Below are 25,993 nucleotides of genomic sequence, written 5' to 3' on the forward strand. Positions count from 1 at the left end.
CAACTTTTCTTTGCATTCACAACTTGGCTAACTGTTTAACACAATGGGCCTGGCTTTTGACCTATCTCAGCTGCTGACATACTTTCCTCACTAAGCTTAATCATTCTAGCTTTTGATTTAAAGTGAGAGTCTGTGTGACTCTGCCTTTCACTTGAACACTTGGAGGCCCTTGTAGGGTTATTAAATAGCCTAATTTCAATATTGTTGTGCTTCAGGGAATAGGGAGATCCAAGGAGAGGGAGAGAGATGGGGATTGGCTGATGGGTGGAGCAGCTGAAACACACACATTGATCAATTAAGTTCAATACAAACTTCCAAAACAATCACAATAGTAACATCAAAAAAATTACGATCACAGACCACCATAATGGATGTAATAACAATGAAAAAGCTCTAAATATTGCAAGAATTACCAAATGTGGCACAGACACACAAAATAAGCATAGGTTGTTGGAAAAACAGGCTCAATCAACACAGAGTTGACACGAATCTTTTATTTGTTTAAAAAAAAAAAAAAGCATTACCTGTGAAATGCATTGAAGCCCAATAAAACAATGCATGTCTCTACTTTAATTAATCTCAGGTAGTTGAAATACTATATTCACTTCAGATGTGTCTGAGGATAAGGCAACTTAGAATAAAAGGGCTAGGACATGGGCAGATAAATAGATGAGCTGACCCTATTTATGTCTATCGCTATTGTATAATGGGAAAATAAGTTTAAAAACCATTGTTACAAATATGGAATCTGCTAGTTATCATAATTAATTACAATAGATTTTATAAATAAGTAGCCTACTGCTTTCAAATGAAAGAAATATAAATCTTTGATGAACTAGGATTCTAGAACACTTGCTTTTGCTGCCCATCGCCTACTCATTTTCAATTCCATGTTTTCATCAATTCCTATTCTGTAACACATTCTTATACTCTTTCAAAAAATATTTTCTAACGCTTTCCTTATTTTCCTTTGTTTTTTATACCTTAGTCTCCCTTTTACTGTTCTTTTATTTACTTGCTTTCTGGAACACCTTTTCTATCTCATCACCTGCTTTTTTCATGTCCAGATACTCTTACTCCCCGCCTCAAAATATTCAGTCTGTCTGAGTCTGCATATTGCTCAACGGCTGCCCCAAATATCCCATTTCAAATCTCAATTAACAGTTCCCCAGAGTTATTAAATCACTGCTTCTTCTGGCCTAGCCAACATGCTGCCACTCTTACTTATCTCCCCACAAAGCTACCATTCTCTCACATAATCCTGCCAAGTGGTAGAGGAATAGAATGTTCACATTAGCTCATACTAAAGTAAACGGATAATATCTTTACCACCTCCATCCTACCCTATACTCTTAGGAGGACAATATTTACTAAATAACTTCAATTGGTAAAATTTCATACAAATTAGGTAAAAAACTGAGATTGGGGATGTGTGTGACAGAGTTTGGGGAAGACTCACCTTTAAACATACAAAACAATTGATTTCCTAATATATTCCAGCCTTGGAATAGGCAACAAATTAGTTAATAAGAAAATACTGATCCTTACTGGGCTTTCCTGATTCTATCTGCTTCCTAAGGTCTGATTCAGCTATGGCTGAATTTGAAATTCTAATGACAGGAAGAAATGGAAAGAAGGGGGTGTGCCAAAGGTTTATTCCAATTTCCAACATCTGAAAGCAGATAATATTGTCAGTCGTGGGGTCCTGGAACACTGAAGCTTCAGTGCTGGAAAAATGAGAGAGGTCTGATGTTCTTCTGAGTTATGGGTTTAGGCAATCAGAAAGATCTCAAAGTTGTCCGTCTCATATCTGTTCATCTCTCTCCTTCCTCTATCTGAATATGGAAATATTGTGATTATATGAAAGTAATGCTAATTACTGTTTATGGCTAATTACTCCATGGTACAGTAACAAACATCAAATTGCAGTTAGCTTTATTGTAAGCTTTACCTTAATAAAACACTATATTTTACTCAAGTGTTTAATCTTTATAGTTCCGTATATATAGCAGGTTTACTTTAGAAATTAAAACAATAGTAATGACAACCAGAGGGAATATTAGAAATGCCCAAAAAATACTGGTTGTATGAATTAATGAATATTATGTTTATTTAAAGTGGTACATGGCACTCATACATTCATTGAGCACCTACTATATGTAGATCTTTATTTTATTTGGGGGAAGTAGTGCTGCAGATGTCACTGACAATTTGTTATGAGGATGGAGGAGGGCTTTATGCTGCCTTTAGAAGAACCTCACTAATATCCCTCACCCTTCAACCAGACCCCCCACAATGTTTCTATCTCTAGATTTCCTTTAGCTATACAACCAACTGGAAGATTGATTCTCCTTCTTCAACCTCTTGGATTACCCAGTTTTATTCTGGTCATCCATTAATTACTACTAACTAGCATGTGCTTTAAAGTTGCATCTGTACACAGTTACAGCTGCCTCAGAAAACAAGATCACCATTTGGAAACACTGCTCCAAAATTAGAATACAGAGTATCATATCAAATACAATGGCATCAAGGCTAGGCACGGTGGCTCACACCTGTAATCCTAGCATTCTGGGAGGCCAAGGCAGGCAGATCACCTGAGGTCAGGAGTTTAAAACCAGCCTGGCCAACATGGTGAAACCCCGTCTCTACTGAAAATACAAAAATTAGCCAGGCATGGTGGCAGGTGCCTGTAATCCCAGCTACTAAGGAGGCTGAGGCACAAGAATTGTTTGAGGTGGAGGTTGCAGTGAGCCAATATCATGCCACTGCACTCCAGCCTGAGTGACAGAGTGAGACTCCGTCTCAAAACAAAACAAACAAAAAAAACAAAAAACAAAAACAATAACAACAACAAAAAAAACCTCTCCCCTGGACATCTTACATAGAAACACTGTTCAAAAACAGTAACAATAGTGATTTACAAAGACCGTGAGAAAGTACTACTTTGTGATTACAGCTCAGTTTCAGAATGGGTGCTAAGACAGAGCATTTTAACACTTTTTTAAAAGGGGCCATATCTCAAAATGACAGCACTTTCTTTTTTTTTTTGAGACTGAGTCTGGCTCTGTCGCCCAGGCTGGAGTGCAGTGGCCGGATCTCAGCTCACTGCAAGCTCCACCTCCCGGGTTTACGCCATTCTCCTGCCTCAGCCTCCGGAGTAGCTGGGACCACAGGCGCCCGCCACCTCGCCCGGCTAGTTTTTTGTATTTTTTAGTAGAGACGGGGTTTCACCGTGTTAGCCAGGATGGTCTCGATCTCCTGACCTTGTGATCCGCCCGTCTCAGCCTCCCAAAGTGCTGGGATTACAGGCTTGAGCCACCGCGCCCGGCTTAGCACTTTCAATAATAAGTACGCATAAGCACACTCTGTGACGTCTGCACAAGGACGAAAATTGCTGAATGACACATTTCTCAGAACATATCTGCATCACTAAGGAATACATGACTGTGTTTACAGGGTCCACTTTTTCACTGATACTCAGAATCACATAAACACTCTGATAACCACAGAGACCACACACTGTATCTATACACATTACATCCAAATATAAATGCATTCTCCAAACCCTCAAAAACATAAATGTTCAAGACCCACATCATATTTATATCTAATGTGCTGGGCAAACATAATATTTTAAAATACCAAAATAAAAGGGTCTTCATTTTTTTTTTTTAAAGAAAGATATGATATTTATGAATAAAGGAAATAGATTTCTTTGTCACAGAAAGCTCAACATCTCCCTTTTCTGTTTTCTAGCCTGAGTATGCTTACTAATCAATACATCAACTGTGGTTTTTTTTGTAATGAATTGTACATTTTTTATGCTCAGTGTAAGAAGAAAGTCACATCATCAGAGGTAGTGTGACTGAATGAATGAATCACTTAGGTCTTAATCAAGGAGAAAAGAAAACTGAACACAGAAATAGTGAAGAAATAGTGACTATCCCAAGGTCTTCCAGAAACCACAATGCACAAAGTTAGTTTTCCTTTCAGTATTTTCTCTGCAGCAGCAATGGTGCCAAATCTCAGAGGGGATGGAAATTTCCTTGTCTCTATTGTTTGTTTAAGTTCTTAGAAAGGGTTTATAGGGCTCCAGTTTTCTTCCTGTTTGGAAGACAATTGAATTTATACAAATATAGCCAATTCATTCCAGGTTTAAAAAAACTTGACACAAACTCTAGGGAAGCAAGAAATGCTACTATTTTAAGTTTCAGATCCAAACCTAAAGGTTAAATTGTACATCACTCCAATTAGTGATAAACTTCACTCACTGAACTCTCTGTAACTTCTCCTGTGCCAACATTATATTCTGCTAAAAATTAAAGAAGCTATGCCTATTGGAAAACTTTTATGTGCTACTCTTTTCTTCAAAATCATATAAGTAGTGACCATTAAGTTAGAAAGGATGCTCTTTTCGCCTACCTAAGTACTTAATATGTCCATTTTTGTCTCCCACAGATTTTAATTAATAGAATGTCATTTCACACCCAGTGTGTAGCTTTCCTAGAACTGGTGAAGAGCAAAGTGTTTGGATTTACCTTGAGTGGTGAAGTTGAAGAGTGCAGGTGTGTCTCGCCCATTTGGTAGTTTGACATTTGGGTCCCGTAATTCATCAAAAAATGAATGTGCACAAGCTTCCAGTGGTGTTAGTCGGGCAGTTGGTGTATACTCCAGCAGACGGCTACACAGTGCAATTGCCTCTGGTGGAGTTCGGGGTCGGAAGACCTGCAGTACAAAAAAAGGGAAAGAATAATTAATGTTTTAAGAAACTAAGTAAATACCCTGTGAGCAATGACTTAATTACCACCATGCACAGAAACATGGTTGCATTTGGGAAAGGACCTTCTAGAATGGAAAAAGTTAAATGCATATGATTCACAGGGGTGAATTGCTAATTAAAAATTATATGAGAAATGTTCGGAGAAAAATCTATATATGCTAATCATAAAGTAACAACAATCAGACATGCATACAAAATATGACAGGCACACGGGAAAGGCTGAGTTCTGGAGGCAAGTACAACTAGAAAATTATTTCTTAAATTTTAAAGTTTTCACTGCTATGGCAGTAAATAAAAGATTGCCTCTTTTGCATTGTTTTTTAGCAGAACAATTGTTAATGATGGGCAGTACTGTTCAAAAATTTGGCAATCAAAAAGAAAAGAAAGAAGAGCTATTTACTCTAGGTCTATAAATGCTACTGATTTGGTATTATTTCCAATAAACAGAGCCTACCATTATTTGAAGAAATTCTTGAATACCTTGAATTTGATTAAATGTCCTATATATTTTTTCCCTCAAGTAGGTGTTACCATGAATATGGCCAGATTTCCCCCACTTGAATGAATATTCCAGGGTTTTAATCAAGGAGAAAAAAAAATGTATTATCCATTAAGAATGATTAAGACACAGAAAAAGTGAGCTGAAGGCAATATTGAAGAAAAATTCAATTAAATTGATCTACTTAAAGGAATAGATCGCTTTCTACTAATTTGTGTCTTAAATAAAACTAATCATCAAAAACTATAAAAATATGCTTCATTCTAAATTATGGCCACCTACAGAATAAAAATAAAAAGGTAAGGAACAGAAATAAACAGACGAGAAGCCTTTGGAACTAAAGAAAAATGAAACATATATCCCTCGACAGGAAGAACATACAACCAGAGGTGGACAGAGAAGTAGACACTTATAAATGGAGGCAAACAGACCCACAAGTGAGAAAAGTCCATGCAGATTGTGACAGGGCATGGAGCAGCCTGGGAGGCTAAGGTTTCCTAGTAAGAATGGCTCATATAACATCTGGTTGTTCACTTATGCTGATGGTTAGAACTAGTTACAGCTACAGAGCTCATTAGACTTTCCAGAGACTATTTATGAGTACTGTCTACAGTGAAAAGAGGATTGTACTTGTTTTTAGTTTATTATTGAAAAAGACATTTTCCATGAAAATTGAGAAATTAGGTAAAGCAGGCTCTTAGGAAATTATTTCAGAACATAAAGAAAGGCCTCAGTCAATTTCTTGGTTATGTTAAAAAGAAACCTTTTTGTAAGGTCAAAACCTGCCTCATCTATTCTTTTGAATACTCTGATTTGCCTCAGTCAAGGAAACCTTAGAGTTACTGTCAAATTTGAAAGGTTCAGCTCTTCTACTGTTATTGGTCCCCTCTCTTGCTCCCAAGGTCTATAAACATATACAGAATGTAAAAAGAAAATAATCAGTGGGAAAACTCAGAAAATTTTTGTAAAAATATTAAACACCATTGGCATATTTTATCCCTGAAGGCAAGTTTGCTTCTGTTTGATAGTATAAGGATTTATTTTGCCAGCTAATCCAAAATGTTTTTGCACCAATATGGCAGCACATAAGTGGAATTAAAAGTAGCACCAAAAGTAGAAATAAGTATCTCCTGCTAACATTCAAATGTAGGATGGCTGGGCACTGAGTTATTTTAAATAAAAAAATTTCGTGTTATATTTTCAAAGATTTTGTGTTAAAGCTGTTAATAAACCAGTATTACAAGCTTGTTTCTGCTATTTTTTTTAAGTCACCCATCTCTTTTGGTGTTTTACTGGCTACAAGTGATCATCCATATTGGTACTAAGACATTTATTAGCGTATATTTGTCAGAGAATCGTAACTCACGAAATTCAAGAGTTAAAAACAATAAAGAAAATAATACATGCCAAGAGCCTACTTTAAAATCAAGATTTAACCTGCCTTTACAAAACGTATACACTGTTATTTTAAACCCTTGAGAGATTCTTGATGAGAAAAGCCTTGGTTCAGTACTCTGTGAATAAAGGTTAAGTGGAAAACTATGTAGGGTCAAAACCCAGTATCTCCCACAGTTCAGATTTCTGACCATAATACAGGGTGAGTTAGCATGTAACTTCTAAAAATTACAGGGCAAACTAGAAACTAGCTCATCTGAATTATTTTTGCTTCTAAAGAAAAGGAAACCACCAAGAACTGAAATTTGTCTTTTAATTAAAGAAGCTTCCGCTGTCACTTCTTTCCTTACTCAATGAAATTGCTTAACACTCAGACCTTTGGTTTCATGGATCTTCATCAATATTTATTCTTGTAATAGAAATAATAATCTTAAAATCCCACAATTCCTAAACTTCAGCCTAGATGTCAATGAATCACCCAAGACACTGACAATCTAAATATACTATAAACGAAACCTATGCCATACAGTGAATAAAAACAGAAATCACAGCTACTTACATCGTTTACTATTACATTTCAAGAATGAATAATTGTTTAGCCTCTCAAAAAAGATTTCCCCCAAGTTTTATAGACCTGCCCTGAAATTTTGGGAAAAAAAAAAATTAAGTACATACCCGCACTCCTGAGGTGAAATGTCCTGTTCCTGACGAATCCTAAAGATGATAATGCAGTGAAATAATCCAAACAGGGGAAGTCAATCCAAAAGAGAATAGTCCAGCAAGGAAAAATATATCCAATGTTATAAGAAATCCATGGTGTGGGGGGGACATAGAAAATGTTTATACAGTTATAAACTTTAAACATCAGTCTTCACAGTAGCAAGTCCAAGTTTTAAAAATTATTTCACCACAGTGTATGCAAAAAAATTTTTTTTGATTGTGCAATGGTGAGGCACAGTAAAGAAACATTTTAATTTTAGTTTATTATGTTCCAATGCCAGTGCGTTTATTAAAAAAATACAAAACCAAAAAAAGTTAAAATCAAAATGAAATCTAGAAGTAAAGTTCCCAAAGTAAAGTGGTCTTCTACGACCTGGATTCATCATCCACAGACATGGCTGGGAGGGGGCATATTAGCTTGCTTTTAAAGTTTCAAGTTCCAAATATGCTACTTTTTTCTCTATTAATGTGTTCCAGTTACACAGTATAAACATTTTTTTTTTTGCTAAGTTATTAGTGATGAGAGGAAAGTAGTAAATATATTTAAGTTATAATGCTATAGATTTCAAGCCAGATACTTTTAATTTGTGTGAGCTAAGAAGGATCAGGCCACCGCGGATTATTCTCCATTTTGGATTGACTTCTCTGCTAAAAGATGTTTCTTTGCTGACATTCTCATTATCTTAGGACTCATCAGGAAATTGACATATCACCTCAGGAGTGCGGGTATTAACTTACTTTTTCTATTGTGGGCTTTGCCCGCTTATACCCTTGCACCCATTACTTAGGAAAAATAGAGAACATTTTTTCCTCTTTGGAAAAACTCTCTGAAAAAATAAACCCTACATCTTTGAGCACTACAAATTAAACACAGTTCCATCTGCAAATATGCCCAATTCACCCACCAAAAGCTAAACAAAATATGTACAATTAACAATACAACTAAGGGACAGTCACAGTTACAGGTGACAGGCATAGTAATGTATACCAACACCTAGGCACAACGGAGCCAAATATGCAAGGGAGGTAGCAGGGTCTATTATGTCTAGGTATTGAGAACAAAAAATGGCAGAACTCACCAGTATCTGTGAACTCCCCTGGCTATTCTAAGAGAATTTAACATTCTTTTAGGATAGTTTCCAGTGGGGGAATTAAATATTTTTCAAAAATAAATAATCCGCGGATTACTTTTAGTCTGCAGACTAAAATTTAGTACACAGATTAAAATCTGGCCCATCAGAATAAATTCTCTCATGAACTAAAACACAACCAGGTGGACAAAAATAGAAAACCAGACTGAAAGAACTGAGAGCACAAAATAAGACTTACTGGGCCAACTAACAATTAGTACGCAGACTAAATATGGCCAGCGAAGTATGCAGCAAGGCCACAGAGATCCCAAAACACCCCTTTAAAAACAAAACCAAAAGTAAATCAATAAAACAGAACAAAATAAAACAAAGGAAAAAAAAAAAGAAGAAGAAGAAGAAGAAGAAGAAAAGAAAAAGAGAAAGGAAAAAAGAAAAGAGAAAGGAAATATTGAAAAGAACCAAAACACTGACATGAACTTTTAAAGTGATTCAAATACTACCTCACCTATGCAGCAACTCATTTTCTTAAATTAAAACAAATATCAACTCTCATCACAAATACTAGTCCATAAAAGAAACTAACAGAAAAAATTCATTTTTTAAAAAAGAAAGTTTCCGCAGTATTGAACAAATGCAAAGAAGTCCTTAAATGAAGAATTATTCAAAATAAATTTGCATTTGGGTAACTAAAAAATGACAGAGGCAATTTCTGCCCTACATGTCCTAGAATAGACTTTGGCCTTCCAATTTCAACCTGGAGCTAAGTGTTGTGACTGAATCTCAAGCACTTTATAAAAAGGCCATTTTTAAGCAATCACATACACCATACCAAAACCTATGGTTAAGATGCATCTCACAGCATCAGCTCTTAGCAACTCTGTTGTATTATGCAGCCAATCAGAGCAATGTAAAAATGTCCATTTTAAATGGCTGTTGGCAGTGATAATTAATCTAACAGAACACAGAACAAGAGCCATGCCTGTTCCAAATAGCTATTCCTCACTAGTTTTTATTATGATAAATGTACAACACTCATCCTATATCCTGGTCATATACAAAATATAAGCATCCAGTTTTAAAAACTAATAAACCATGAATATTCCTAAAAAGCAACCCCAATATTGACTCTCAAGTAATCTATTAATCATCTGAAATTATATGCAATTTGTAAACCTAAACACAGGATTAAAAGTGAGACAATGCCATGGACTGTAGAATAGGTAATTATGTTCACTAAGAGAAGAAATTAAGTCTACTTAAGTGCTCATATGGCGCACAGAATTCAATAATTACTTAATAAATTAGTCCATACTATTTTTTAAAATATTCTCCCTATCTCTACTAAAAATACAAAAATTAGCCAGGCGTGGTGGTCGGTGCCTGTAATCTCAGTTACTTGGGAGGCTGAGGCAGGAGAATCACTTGAACCTCAGAGGTGGAGGCTGCAGTGAGCCGAGGTTGTGCCACTGCACTTCAGCCTGGGCAACAGAGTGAGACTCCATCTCAAAAAACACCCCCCAAAAAACAAAAAACATACATTCTCTGGCAGTCTTTCACATGCTTTGCTACATTGATCTAATGATGCACGGACATACAAGCTAATCCAATTCACTTTAAGTACTATCAAAAATGATTACCAGAGGCTACTGAAAACAACTTTCAGAGCCCTCCTCCCAAGTAAAATTGCTATCTATGAAATCAGCATCTAACAGGGTAGGATACACAAAACTGAATTCGGCTCAGGCCTACTGCATATTTTTCTAACCTTTTCGTTAAGATACCAGCTCAGGTAAAGAACGCTGAGCATAAGAAACACAAAGAATCCTTTCCTTAGCCATGACAGATCTAACATCCAGTGAATTTCAGCTGTACTAATTAAAAGCCTTATTTAGTTTTCCCAAGTTCTACTACAGGTAAGAAAAGTTACACAGTAAGTCTTCATTTAATGTCATTGATAGGTTCTTGAAAACTGTGACTTTTAGTGAAAGGTATAATAAAACCAAATGTTTTCCCTCGTCAACGTTGAATGAAGCAACATTATTTGAGAACCTATTGTACATCATTTCACTTAAAGTTGCAGTTTCTAAGCACCTACTAACGATGTTAAATGACTGGCTGTATACATGTAGATATCAGCATTTAACTATGTAACATAAATTTCCCTCCCTCACATCATGCACTGATGAAATAATACTACATGCCTACACAGGAGTGTGATTTGCTTATCTGCTTATCCAATTTAATCTTTCAATGTTCACAAAACAGTTATTACAGTCAGGCTGGCCCTCCTAAGAATATAGAAATATTTTCTTTCCATTCATCTCTCTCCACCTTGAGAGATATTCACCCAGGCTATAACAATTCCTAACCTTCTCTATACCTAAGCAAATCTTAAACCTCCCTTCAACATCCCACCTCATCTATTATCTTTAAGGGGAGTTCCTTTTTCCCTCTACCATCCTCACTGGTCTGCCTTATAACACCTTCAGCCATGTGGAACACCTCTGAACACTTACAGCACAGCATCAAGTATATGGTTATATGGTATCTCACATTATTCAATACTTGCTTCAACTGAGCTTTTCAACTGTCAGCTTTTCAAGGACAAAGACTATATATTTTACTTCTTTTGCATGCTTTATGGTACCCAGCACAGCACTGGTTACATAGAAGACACAAGATTTAAAGAACAAATGATAAATTAAAAATAGAATTTTGCCTTCTTTTCAAATCCACCCCTAACCTCATCCTTTGCCTCCCACAAGCAATCTGAAAATTATGTCTTACTGAGTATTCTTCCTTTTTCACATTATTCCTTTCACATGTGGATTAGCCACCCTAAAAGCTGGATTTTAATGTGGATTTCCAGCAAAGAAATAAGAATATATAGCCAGTAGAAATAAAAAAGTGAGGTCTAACATAAGAAAATGGTATTAGAAAGGGAGATGAAGTGACTATTCTAGCAATAAGGATATGGGTAGAAATTTCAGTAGAGAACATACTATATGTATTTGTGAGACAAGTGAGAATGGTCTAGGTAGAATGCTCAGGGCAGAGGGGGGTTGAATAATAATATAAAAATTGATTTACCATAAGCAATAGAACAAAATAGACAAGTAGCAACCTTAGGAGTCAATAGAAATCCCCAACATGGTTTTATGCTTTCTGGAACACATGTGAATGAAATGAGTAATGCAGAGAGACCAGAAAAGAAAGATAGAATGGATGTGCAAGAAAACTTTGGCAGCAATTTCTGTTTTGTGCCCTCTAGGTCTCTCTGAAGGCATTTTAATAATATACTGAACAACGGTTAAAACAGGTAGGTTTACCAAGTTCTGAAAAATCTATTGAATGGTTCAGGGGAAAAAATGTAACATTATGGACAAAGTCTTAAAAAGAAATAAGTATAGTGGGGCTTTCTGGGTCGGCTGTAAGCATAGAGAATAAGTAACTTTTTCAGTCTAAAATAATTTCTTTGAAAACTGAAATGACCTGAGAATTCAATTTTCTGCTTACTCTGTTAGCCACTTAGAAATACTAGTATTGATTCACTATGAAGCATGTTGACAGTGTTTTAGGAAATCAGGTATGCAAGGATTAATTTTTGTGAATAACACTTTCTGGGAGACTTACCAAATGACCTACGGTCATACAAACGCTACAGACACTTAAGTATTAAACTACCATATATGCCAACAACTTGGCAACAAATATTTTGAAGTAATTGGTATTAATATTATTATAAAAAAGAAATTAGGAATTGCTATAATATATATGGTATAATTTGGTAGGTACTGTAGGAGTTATGTGGTAGGATAATCATAAAGAACTTAGATAATGAGAAAGTATTTCATGGGAGAAGTGAGATTTGAGATCTTAAGAAATGTTAAGACTTGGTAAGCAGAGAAGAAAAAAAGAACATTCTAAGACAGTGGAAGGGGGAGTAGAGAGAGGGAAGGGAGACACTAGCAAGAGGCAGAAATGAATGCGGCTTCTCTGGGGAACAACTAGGAGACAATCTGACTAAACCAGAAAATCCAGCGTGGCTGCATGGTCCCTTCAAAGTGATCTACAAACTGGACAACACTCCAATATGTAGCCAACATATTAAATAGCAGTAATCTAACTGTTAAGAGATCAGGGGCCTTGGGATTGCAATCTACTTCCTTCTACTAACCAGTTGTTACTTTATTCTTTCATTACTCTGAAAGAATAAAACAGACATCTGTGTTACCTAACTGACCACACAGGATTATTTATTACCAGGATAGAGGAGAAATGCTTGTCACAAAGAAATTTAAACAAAAGGGTAGAAGGATCACGCACTCGAAAGTGGGTGGGAAGGCACCTCGTACACCTACTATGATAAAACTTTATTAAAAAATTCCTAATCAACCCTAAGTAGACACTAAACTTTTAAATTCATTGCCTAACAACATGCATTTAAGGATACAGGAAGCTGTAAAACTTGGGAAAGAGACTGGGTTCAATAACTAGATACCTCAAGGATGGTTAGGAATAGGACAAATACTAAATACTCTATTTTTCTGGAAAAGAAAGGCAGAAAAGATCAAGAACAGAGTGACTAAATAATCTGCCACCCAAACTGGGACCTTCCTGAGAGTGAAGAGGCAAATAATTATTAATTACACTGGACAAGCATAAATTGGCACATAGGATCACTCTTGTCAGTATATGTGTATAACACTAAATTCTCTTAAAGGTTATGAGGAATCAGAGAAGAATTTTAAATAGGAGTGACACTATCACACGTGCTTTTAAAAAAAGCCAACTCTGACAGAAATGAGGAGGATGGATTAAAGTGATGTGAAACCGAAGGATGGAAATCAGGAGGTAGGAGGTTGTTTTTAATAATTCTGTGATATGATGGTGACCTAAACTAAGGTCAGGGCAGTGGAGACACAGAAGACAAATCAGAAAACTACATTGGAGTGCTACATCCTTCACATTTATTCAAAACTAAAGTAATCCTTTATATGTATATTATGGCTGTATTTTCAAAATAATCCTGAGAAAAGACACAGCAGATATTCGCTATCTTACAAAATAAAAAAAGCTGAGGCATAAACATTAGGAGCAGTGTTTCAACTAGATTCTCACTCTGTATATAATAGCCCACCATTTAACCACACCTCCACATACTAAATGCAGAATTTAAATTTCTTCTCTTCTTCCAACCAATCTCTGTCTCTACTTAATTCTCAATCTACTTTTGCATCACTTCCTTTTCTTTCCGTGTGTTTTTCTTCTTTGTAGTGTACAGTGTACACCAAGGCATAGGTCTTCATTCCCTCACCTCCAATAATAATCCTTGTTTCAAAATATTAGCACCTATTTCCTTTCCTACTTAAGCCACAAGTGCTTTATTAAAGAATTATGTTGCACTGGCTATTGCTATTATGTAATAGCCCAGGGCAACTTACTGGAGTTTTTAATTGTTAAGATTTCTGCCATACATCACACTGGGATCACCTCAGTGTTATTTTTCTGCTATTTCTTCTACACATCTGTATCGCCTTACCTCAATGTTTTCACGAAAGACATCTTCTCTTTTGATCTCTATTTCTGTCTACTTTTTTTTTTTTTTTTAAGAACAGCAAGTCCCAATCTTGGGGACATAGCTGCACAACATTGCAGCACAGGAGATGGGACTAACAGAAGACAGCAATAAAGGTTAAGTGGTTCTTGTTTCCAGACTCCTGTTTACCTGCCCTCGAAGGGCAAAATGGTCTTCTCTTTGGGGGACATTCTATATGGTCTTTAAATGACTTAAATGGCTGCTTACCCTAAGAGCATTTCTCAAGTTGCTGTCCACTATCACAATGGTAGGGAAAGGAGTCTGAGTTCCCTCTAGGAATTTTAAGTTTTGTATTTTAATTCTTATGATAACCTATTTTTAAAAAATCAACACAAGCATATTCTCAATCATCTAGATGACAGAGAAAAATAATAAAATTTCTGCATCTGAATTTACTTTTTTGTTTACAATCCCAGTAACACCCACTCCCATGTGCACAAATGAGGAACCAGCATAAGTGCACCTATTACATAACGCATGTGTATGAAGTGAAAACCAGATTATGTCAAAAGACGCCAGATGAATGAAAGGTTCAGAGTCCTTTTAATAGACAAAAAAGATGGGAGAACTGAGTCATTTTTCTATACATGGTACAGGAATGGAAATCTAAATAAACGGGCTTTACATAGACGATTCAGGTTTGAAAAGCATTAGTATGAGATACGGAAACACCAAGAATTCAAGAGGGCAAAGATTTAAAGCATACATATTTAGCACAGCTCTTTCGTTGGCTGCATTTTAATTATAATCAACTATTTCTCACATTCTACTCTAGCTAATACTTGCATTAGAGAGATATAATTCAGGGGGAAAATGCAGAATTTGACACACACTAAATACAGTGCCCCCTCCCTTTTATCTACAGGGGATATGTCCCCAAGACCCTCATGTGGATGCCGAGACTGCAAGTACTACTAAACCCTACATACACTGTTTTTCTCTACACATACATACCAGTAATAAAAGCTTACTTTATAAATTAGGCACAGTAAGAGGTTAACAATAACTAATAATAAAATAGAATAATTATAATATCTATAATAAAATAATGTGAATGTAGTATCTCTCTCAAAATATCTTATTGTACTATATCACCTATTTCAGACAGAGGTTGACCAAGTGTAACTGAAACCTTAGATAAAGGAGGACTATTGGCAATCTTGATAAATAATAATAATAATAATAATAATAATAATGGAGGATGGGGACTGTTAAATAGCATCTCATAGACTCAATTTCAGCATTATATTTGTCAGAAACTCCATAAGGAGGGTAATATGGGATGAATACTTAGATTATACCAAAAAGAATTTTTCCTTTTCCTCATAAAAATAACATCATTATTAAAGAAAATATGAAAGTTTGAAAAGGTAGAACAAAGAAAATAAAATCGTGCACTTTCTTCTTAACCGAACTACTGTTGGCATTTTGGAATATTTCCCTGTATTTATTTAATACACAGAATTCTCTTTGTTGTTCTTCGCTTAACACGGCTGAAGTCATAGTATACTACAAATCACTTATTATAAACAATTTAACTTGCAGTAACTATAATGGACTCAAACTGTAATGCAGCCCCTAAATCCAATTAGGCCACCTGAGATTTCCTGGGTTTAGAGTCAGGTGAGAATCCCTAAATATCTTCTGACCCAGATTTAAAATAAGCTTTGAATACAAAGGTCAAAGAACACTTTTGAATCTCAGACTATTTAGTGCTTACCATAAACTTTTAAAAAGGGGAGGCAAGATCGTGGTCTGTTGGCCAGGTTGTAGTAAAAGCTACAACCTATAATTCTGGCACTAAAATACTATTGAGGTCTTTGATTCTAAATAGGAAATAAAAAATTAGTAATGAGAATTTTCTGAAGATAGATAATGAGATTATGAGAACTTAAAGAAAAAGTAACTGGAATCATAATATACATAATTGAGAGAGAGAGAGAGAGAGAGAAACATACTTTGATTCTACAGAGTGTAAATTATTTCACCTATAGCCCTGAATTACTTCACCTCTAATTATAAAAGATCTATAACCAACTAAATGAACAGTATATAAAATGAATTGTTATATGTACATTTTAAAATACAGAAAGTCTCTCCTTAAAATACATATTATAAAGTTGATCATTTGTAACTCATGACACACACACACACACACACACGCGCGCGCACACACACACACACACAGAAGTTTAATCCCGGCTTTGTCACAAGCCATCCATGTAATCTTGGGTAAGTCACTTTGAATCTTTGGTCAGAGTTTCTGAACTTGTAAAATGACGAAGTTAGAGATTCACTCTACTTATAAACCCTACTGAGAAATTTTATATTTTTTCTCTTCATAATCTCACAAATCAAACTGAGGTGAAAACACTTTTTAATAAAATCTCTCTTAAAATCATTCCAATTAAATACCAAAGGAAAAAAAAAAGTTCCCTGGTACATTAGCAATTATGCTCTTTAGAACTGGTTCCATCTAATGTTAAGGTTAGGTTTTTCCAAAGGCTAGTGACATCCAGTTAACCTATCAATTGTTTTTAATGTATACTCCCAGCAAGATTACATTTGCTTTCTAATCATGTTTCCAAAATGCCAGTAGGAAGGTAAACAAGAGAGGAAAAACACAAAATGCCATCTATAATAAGGTATGTGTTTTAACAGTTTAAAAGAATAATGTTTGAAATGTATGGTATGCTATATGATATTAAACTATACACCTCTATGTAAATAAACTTCTGAATTTTAGGTTGCCAAAATTTTATATAAGATCCTACTCCTAAATCATTAATTCTGTACTTTAATGATATAAGTACACTGTCCTTACCTTGTAAACAAAAAACCAGGCTAGAAACTGTCTACGGGAAATCAATGAGACTGAAACTATATAAAGTCAATGAAACACTCAAGTACATCTATACAACTATCTTTACATGCAGAACTGCTTGTATTCATGCAACTATCTGATCTCAAAATAGTTTAGTTTAAGAACGAGAAACCTGTTTTAGTTAACTATTGATTAATATACTTTAAAAAAAATCTGACTCACCTTAGTCCAAGGATGTGCCTTAATTTGAGGGAATTTAAATTCTGTGTAGTTTGGGTTCATTTCTCTGATTTGCTCCCTTGTTGGAGTTCCCAGGACCTAGATAAAGAAAGCAAGTTATTGCCATCTTTTCCTATATATTTAGAAATTTATATGTTTTAAGGCATTGGATTCACTTAAAAAAGGAATTCTCAACTTAAATAAAATACTTAACTCATTAAATACAGCAGTGCTATGATTTGAATATGTCCCCCAAGGCTCATGTGTTGGAAATTTAATACCCAATTCAACAGTGTTGAGAGGTGGGATGTTTAAATGGTAATTAGATAATGTCTTTGCCCTTGTGAATGGAGTCACATCATTAAAGTGGAAGCAGGCTTGTTATTTCAAGAGCGGGTTGGTTAGCAATGTAAGTTTGGCTCCCTCTCACTCTTGCCCTGTCTTGACTTTCTGCCTTCCAACATGAGATGATACAGCAATGAAGGCCATCACCAGATGTGGGCCCTTTGACATTGGACTTTCCAGTCTCTGGAACAGTGAACCAAGTAAATTTCTATTGTTTATATATTACCCAGTCTTTGGTATTCTGTTACAGCAGCACAAAACAGACTAAGGCAAACAAACTTTGTGAAAGCCTTTTATCTGTAGCTGACTACAGATTTCATGCTGTATTACCATAGACAGACTTCTACGATAACAATAATGTTAAATTTGGGTCATAAAAAAGATTACCATACTCATAAATATTCAAGTAAAAATCAGGTATATTTGTTTTCTCTAGAAAAACTATCTATTGCAATAATCACATCTGAGAGTACTTTTTTTTCACTTAGTTCAGTATAGCCAAAGATTATACAGCTGTCCCTTGGTATCCAGATTGTTTCAGGAACCCCCTGAGGATACCAAAATCCAGACACGTTCGAGTCCCTTATATAAAATGGCATAATAGTTGCATATAACCTACTTACATCCTCCTATACTTTAAATCATCTTTAGGTTATTATAATACTTAGGTTATGATAATTCTTAAATAGTTGTTACATTGTATTGTTTTTAAGTTGTACATTATTCTTTATTAATGTGTTTTTACATTGTTATTTTCTGAATATTTTTGATCTGCAGTTGGTTGATTTTGCCAATGCGGAACCTGTAGATATGGAAGGCCAATTGTATTATCAATATATCAGGCAAACTTTATTATAAACCCTCAATAATTCATTCAGTCGTTGAATACTTAGTGGCCCTTGTGTATAAGGAACTATGTTAGGACTTTTGGAGGATACAAAGAACAAGAGATTTCCTGCTACCATAAACTTACATATTTGTATGTCAAAAAAGTATAACTACAGTATACAACAAAAATGTATTGAGCACTTCATTGTTTCTAGAGCTATACTAGGGACTGAACAAAGGAAAGTACATAGACCTGGCTGTACAAGATGGGTGACAAGAAGAAACATTAAATGCTAAAAATTGAGGACTTTGAAGAGAAACACCACATATTACTCATCTTTATAACTATAAGACCTTGTATAAATCAAATTTGTTGAAATAAAATATTAAACCAGTTACAGTTCAAGAATAATTGCACAGAAGTAGAAGAAAGGAATGTTAAGTACTAGATTTGTGGTGGCAACCAGTGAACAATCAGGCATAATTCTGTAACCATTCAGGGCAAAGTGAGAATTTGTTATGTTTTTGTTATTGGTTCTAACTCTCTAGACTCTGCTAAAACTTTCAGAACTTTATTCAAATTTTTAAGAGTTTGTTCTTTAAAAGACACTTAAGAAAATGAAAAGGTTAGCCACGAACTGAGGGAAAATACAAGCCCTCAGTTTGCAAAGGGCTTGTATTTTGAATATATAAAAAACTTATAATTCAAAATAAGACAAGTCAATACAAATCAGCAAAAGATATGTACAGACATTTCACCAAGGATGACATAGAGATAGCAAATAAGCACAAGAAAAGATGTTTGGCATCATTAATCATTAGGGAAATGCTAATTAAGACAAGATACCACTATCCACCCAATAAGAAGGCTAAAATTAAAGACTATGTATAACAAATCTTGGCAAGGATGTAGAGCAACTGAAGCTCTCACCATTGATGGTGGAAATGTGGAATGGTATACAGCACCTTGGAAAACAGTTTGGAAGTTTCTTAAAAGCTAAACACATATGTATCATACAACCCAACATGCCCACTCCTAGGTACTTACCCAAGAGAAATGAATGCATATGTTCATACAAAGACTTGTACACAAATATGCATAGCATTTTTTTTGCAACTGCTAAACAGTAGAAACAAACCAAAATGGCATTGACAAGTAAATAAATGGTACATAGCCACACAGTAAAATATTACTCAGTAATTTAAAAAGAACAACACGGATGAATCTAAAAATAATAAAGCTGAGTGAGAGAAGCCAGACCAAAAAGAGTACCTAAAGTATAACCACATTCATGTGCAATTCTAGCAAATTTTCTGCCTATAGTGACAGAAAATCTACAGTTTTGAGAAGCAGGACTACAAAGGGACACTAGGAAGCTACTGGGATTATGAATGTTCATTATCTCAGTTTCATGGGTGTAAGCATACGGCGAAACTTATCAAGTTGAACCCTTTAAATGTGTGCAGTTTTTAAAAATATTTATTTCTGTGGATACATAGGTGAATATATCTATGGAATATATGAGACACTCTAATGTAGGCATACAATGTATAATAATCACATCATGGTAAATGTGGTATCCATCACCTCAAGCATTTGTCCTTTGTTTATTTTTATTTATTTATTTATTTTAGAGACAGAGTCTTGCACTGTTGCCCAGGCTGGAGTGCAGTGGCGTCATCTCGGCTCACTGCAAGCTCCACCTCCTGGGCTCACGCCATTCCCCTGCCTTAGCCTCCCGAGTAGCTGGGACTACAGGCGCCTGCCACCACACCTGGCTTATTTTTTGTATTTTTTAGTAGAGACGAGGTTTCACAGTGTCAGTCAGGATAATCTCAATCTCCTGACCTTGTGATCCACCCACCACAGCCTCCCAAAGTGCTGGGATTACAGGTGTAAGCCATCATGCCCGGCCTATCCTTTGTTTTATAAACAACCCAATTATACTCTTTTAGGTATTTTTCAATATTTAATTAAATTATTATTGTGTATAGTCACTCTGTTGTGCTATGAAATACTAGATTTTATTCTTTCCATTGTTTTGTACCCATTAACCATCCCTATTTCCCCCTCAACCGCCCTTCCCAGCTTCTGCTAACCATCATCCTACTCTCTATCTTCATGAGTTCATTTGTTTTAATTTTTAGCTCTCATAACTAACTGAGAACATGTGAAGTTTGTCTTTCTGTGCCTGGCTTAACACAATGACTTCCGGTGCCATCTATGTTGTTGCATATAATAGGATCTCATTCTTTTTGAGTGTGTGTGTGTGTGTGTGTATATATATATATTTTTTTTTTAATCTATTTTTCTGTATCTATTCATGAAGTGTCCATGCTGATGAACACTTAGGTTGCTTCCAAACCTTGGCTATTGTGAAGAGTGTTGCAATAAACATAGGAGCGCAGTTATCTGTTCAATATACTGATTTCCTTTCTTTTGGATATATACCTAGCAGTACGACTGCTAGATGGTATGGCAGCTCTATTTTTAGTTTTTTCAGGAGCCTCCATACTGTTCTCCATGGAAGCTGTACTAATTACCTCACCACCATCAACATACAAGGATTCTGTTTTCTCCACATCCTTGTCGGCATTTGATACTGCCTGTCATTTAGAGATAAAAGCCATTTTATCTGGGGTGAGATATCTCATTGTAGTTTTGATTTGCATTTCTCTGATGATCAATGATGTTGAGCACCTCTCATATACCTGTTTGCCATCTGTATGTATCCTTTTGAGCAATGTCTATTCAGATGTTTTGTCCATTTCAAAATCAGATTATTAGATATTTTTCCTATAAAGTTGTTGGAGCTTCTTATATATTCTGGTTATTAAGCTCTTGTCAAATATTTTCTCCCATTTTGTGCATTGTCTCTTCAGTCTGTTAACTGTTTCCTTTGCTGTGCAGAAGCTTTTTATCTTGATGTGGTCCCTATGTGTAGTTTCTTGTATGCCAATTACACCTGTAATAAAAACTTCCAGAAATTATTTAACTATTAGAATACATAAAGTTTGGGTAAGATAGATGGAAGAATATTCTGAACTACAGAATCATTATTGACATAAATCAAAAGGGAATCTAGTTAAAAATAAACTGACCTTTAACTGTGTATAAGGTAATTTCTGAGCAAACTCCTAATGCAATTGGAAAGAAAATAAAAAGGTGACTGTAAAAATATTCTAAATTATTAACACTTATTCTAACCCCTATTTCTAACATTGTTCTGGTGATATGTGCATGTGTCTGTGTATGTGTACACATGTACCTGGTGAGAGGGTGAGGAGTGAAAAATGAGGGAGCAGTACTAATAAGCTTATCAATAATTCTGTCACATGCAACGCTACTGGATTCTTTTGAGAGCTGAAAACAAACAACGGTGGCAATGACATGAATAAACGAGTGTTTATAAATGTATACCTTCAGTGACCCTACAACCTACTGATTTCCATTTCAAGCTATTATACCCTAACAGAGAAATTCTCATACCTCTAAAGCAACATTGTTCATAATAATAAAATACTGCCAATAAAAGCAAAAATCCACCAGTAGAATTAACAAATAAATTGTGGCATAGTCATACAATAATATACTAACTAGCAATGAAGAGGACTAAACCAGAGCTACACATACCTTTATGGATGAATCTCACAAACAATGAATGCACACACATGACTGCCTTATATAAAGTTCAAAATCAGACAACACATAGTTTACATAGTAAAACTGTGTAAAACTAAATAAAAAACGTAAGAATACTCATCATTAAAATCAAGTACAGATTATCTAGTTTAACAAAGAGGATGTGCAAAAGGGGGCTGTGACTGGTATGGGGCAAAAGTAATTCTTCTACCTCTAATTCTTAACGTAGTTGTAGTTACATGAATATTTACTATTGTACTTAAAATATATTTGTACATATTTTTTCATTATGATATATTTAGAAATAACCAAAATGACACTTCAGAAATGCCCACTCTTGAATCAGTATTTGTTGTACAGTCATCCTCTATATATTCAGTACTTTGCTAACATAAGACACAGTACTAACTCTCCAAAAGAAATGAGAATTATATGATGTCCATTAGTAAATGCACCTGTTTACTGTGTGAACAGAAATCACATGGACTTCTCAAGCATTCAGCTAACTTTCCTATAGAGGTTATGGGGGATAATTCAAGAGTTACTGATATGGTTTGACTATGTTCCCACCCAAATCTCATTTTAAATTGTAGCTCCCATATTTCCCTTATGTTGTGGGAGGAACCCAGTGGGAGATAATTGAATCATGGGGGCAGTTTGCCCCATGTTGTTCTCATGATAGTGAATAAGACTCACAAGATCTGATGGGTTTTATAAAGGGGAGTCTGCCTGCACAAGACAAGCTCCCGTCTCTTGCCTGCCACCATCCATGTAAGATATGACTTTGCTCTTCCTTGCCTTCTGCCATGATTGTGAGGCCTCCCCAGTCATGTGGAACTGTAAGTTAATTAAACCTGTTCCTTATTAAATTACCCAGTCTAGGGTATGTCTTTATCAGCAGCGTGAAAATGACTAATACAGTCACAATGTATAACGTAAGTCAGGACGTTCCTTGAAATGAAAGTTTTATAATTCTTGTTTTTTTTTTTCACTTATAACCTAAGAATATTCCTAATGGAAGCAAATCTGTGAAATATACAATAAAACAGTTGCGAAGCATGTGCTTATACACAAAGTATGCTAAACATATAAACTTTTAATAATTTATTTAAGGTACACCGTGTGTGTGTACTCACTCTCAATCCTTCTCCCTAAACTCACCGTCTCACAGCCGCTTAGATCTAAACATTTTACCTAATATTATGTCAAGGAAAATTTCAAACAAAAAAGTTGTGAAAGTTTTACAGTGAACACCAACCCACTATATCCAGTATCCATATTCTCCAACTAACATTTTACTCTATTTGGTTAATCACATATCCAACCCTCTATCCATACATCAACCCAACTATTTTTTGATGCATTTCAAAATAAGTTGCAGATATCAGTACACATCAGCATGCATATAATTAAGGTTTGATATTTACAACTTTATAAGTATTTTTTACATACCTTGAATCCTCCTTTAATATACACCAGAAAATGCATGTGGAAAATCTTTATCACAATGGGAAATAATCTGCTTTGATGAACAGTGATGATATTTAAAAAGCATTTTTTTTCTTCTGCAACTCATTCCTTTATAAAGATTTATACGCTTTTACTGTTGATTTGCATTTATTTCACCTGGGTTCCCCACTGGTTAAAAAAGGTTTCTTTATTATACTTACAATCAGTGGTCAGAGTTTTAACTAGGTATATTCTTTACCTTCAAAATGTAGTTATCACTGACTTTTAAGAGACTTTAACTACCAACCTGTAAATAGAATTGTTGTTGATGTATTCACTATAAATTATTTTTAAAAAGCAATTAACTAAAAAAAGTCTGTCAGCACAAAATGGCAAAGAAAATCCTATTCATCCATTTACTTCCACATGACTAAGAATCACGAAGGCTATTAGATGGGAAACAGAGATCCTAACATTACAGTATGTTCCATGTTTAATTCAACTACTATCATTTTTCTAGTCTTTTCCTTATTGTTTTTTAAATCTTAACACCAGGTTCTCCTTAGGGTGGCTGACAGTAGGATTTACAACATATTAAAAAATACTAAAAATTCAAAAAGCTCTCAAATTTGAAACACTGAAGAATATTTTATTACGACAAGGTCCTCACAATATAGCAAAAAAACTACTTATTTCTGTTGGTGACTTCTAATGATAAACCAATTAAAATAAAACTTTAGGGAGCAATTTAAAAATGCCTACTATCCCTAGACGTGATCATGAATGGTCACAAAAAACACATTTAAAAAAAATGGAAACTAGATGAGAGATTTTCTAATTCAGGGGTCAGCAGACTTTTTCTGGAAAGGGCCAGAGAGTAAATATTTAAAGCTTGTGGGACACAAAGTCTCTGTCACTACTCAACTCTGCAACATAAAAACAACCACAAACAAAGTTTATTTACAAAAATGGGTAGCAGATTGTGTTTGGCCCCTGGACTCTACTGTGTTGACCCTTAACCTAACACAAACATTTTTAAACATGAGAAAAACAGACCCAGAAGGAGTATCTTTTCAGAGGTCGTAACTAGAAATAGAGCTGGAAAGGAATTTAAACCTTATCAGTGGTAAACAAATTTTAGGAGGTGGCATCAAAGAATCTGGTTATTGAATGTGGCTAGAAGGTAAACAATTTCAGTAGCTGTGAAAAATCTTGATGATATTAGGCATGAAGTAGTAGATTTGGAAGAGAAAATAATATTTGAGATCAGACATTCAGGAAGAACCAGGAGGAGCTCTCCACCAAGTGGTAGACATCAGATACATTACTTAGAAGAGAGCTTGAGGCTAAAGGAACTGCTTTGGTAGTACCTGTGGTATAAGCGCTAGGTGGCTGTGACAGTGCATAACAGGGAAAGCAGACAAAGAAGAGTGCTGAAGATGGGCATTCAAAGATACAGAAAAGAGAGAAATTTAAACAGAAGGCTGAGATAGAAGTACAAGGAGTTGGGCAAGGTCCCATAAACAGTGACACCATGGGGGCCAAGGAAGGTGAACACTTAAAGGACAAAGAAGTATCTTATGACACAATGAATCCAGGCAAAAAATAAAGTCCAAAACGTGTTCACTGCAGGTGGCCATTAAGATTTCCTTTCTGATCTTGCTGAGGTCATGAGAAGAGCAAGCCGACCACAATCACCTGACATGAGTTTAGTGGAATTAAGTTTTCCTTTCAAAACATACTGCCAGTGAGAGAAAGGAGAGAACAAAGAACAAATATTTATTAAGCACATAGCATGTAAGAGCAGTGTGCTAGATATATCAATTTTCTTTTCTCATTTGAATTTTGCAGATACAATATTATCTTCTTTTACACTTGAAAAACCTAAGGCTGACAGAAGTCTCAAGGTTACAATTTGTCAGTGGTAGACAGGGATACAAATGCATGTGTCACTGACTCCCTAAAATGGTCTATCCAATGTTAAGGGCAGAAAAGAAGGAAGACTTTTTACAAAATAACTTTTAAAAAGTCATTTTCTTAAACTACACTGATTATACCATAAAAAAGAAACCTGAATCCTTTTGAGTTGTATAAAATATATAAAGGTTTTGTAAGATCACAAGGCTATAAACAAGTTTCGAAAGTTAAACAGACTTTTTGGCAACTTAAAAAAAATACCGATTTAAATAAAATCTACCCCTATCACGGTAATTCAACTTAATAAAACTTTTCAGTCTCTGAAGTTATTCATATTTCAAAACATTTATTTAGTGCCTATCCTCAAGAAGCTCTACGGCAGAGAGACTTGTACATAAATCAACAACAATCAGGTGACAATAGTATAGCAAAATAAGTATAGGTAATGTGTGAGGTGAAAGTCCTACACTGCAATGGAAAGAGGAATGGATTCAGAAGGTTCTGGAAGGGGAGTCAAGAGCTGATTTTACTTAAGGAATGTAGGAGGCAAATGAGTAAAAAGTACATTCTATGCACACTAGGTGTGTAGGTGAAAACCAGCATGCTAAAAGGAATAAGGACTGGATTACAGATGGATGATATAATTAAAGGCTAAAAGGCAAGCAAGTAACAGATATGAAG

General features: G+C 35.1%; 1 protein-coding gene across 3 annotated transcripts in view; it reads right to left on the reverse strand.

Annotated features, from left to right (window-relative positions):
- GSK3B (glycogen synthase kinase 3 beta) overlaps nucleotides 1-25,993 on the reverse strand; it is a 260,978-nt gene that overhangs the window by 38,226 nt on the left and 196,759 nt on the right. For 2 of the 3 annotated variants that reach the window (XM_025375802.1, XM_025375801.1), the window contains exons 8-9: nucleotides 17,134-17,229; nucleotides 4,542-4,728 (exon numbers count right to left, since the gene is read on the reverse strand). In XM_025375802.1, coding sequence (XP_025231587.1) covers nucleotides 4,542-4,728; nucleotides 17,134-17,229 — 283 coding nt within the window. Of the gene's footprint in view, nucleotides 1-4,541; nucleotides 4,729-7,352; nucleotides 7,392-17,133; nucleotides 17,230-25,993 lie in introns of all 3 variants that reach the window. The other variant, XM_025375800.1, reaches the window with a different exon arrangement.

Source organism: Theropithecus gelada, chromosome 2 (assembly GCF_003255815.1).
Source record: "Theropithecus gelada isolate Dixy chromosome 2, Tgel_1.0, whole genome shotgun sequence".
NCBI classification, from domain to species: domain Eukaryota; kingdom Metazoa; phylum Chordata; class Mammalia; order Primates; family Cercopithecidae; genus Theropithecus; species Theropithecus gelada.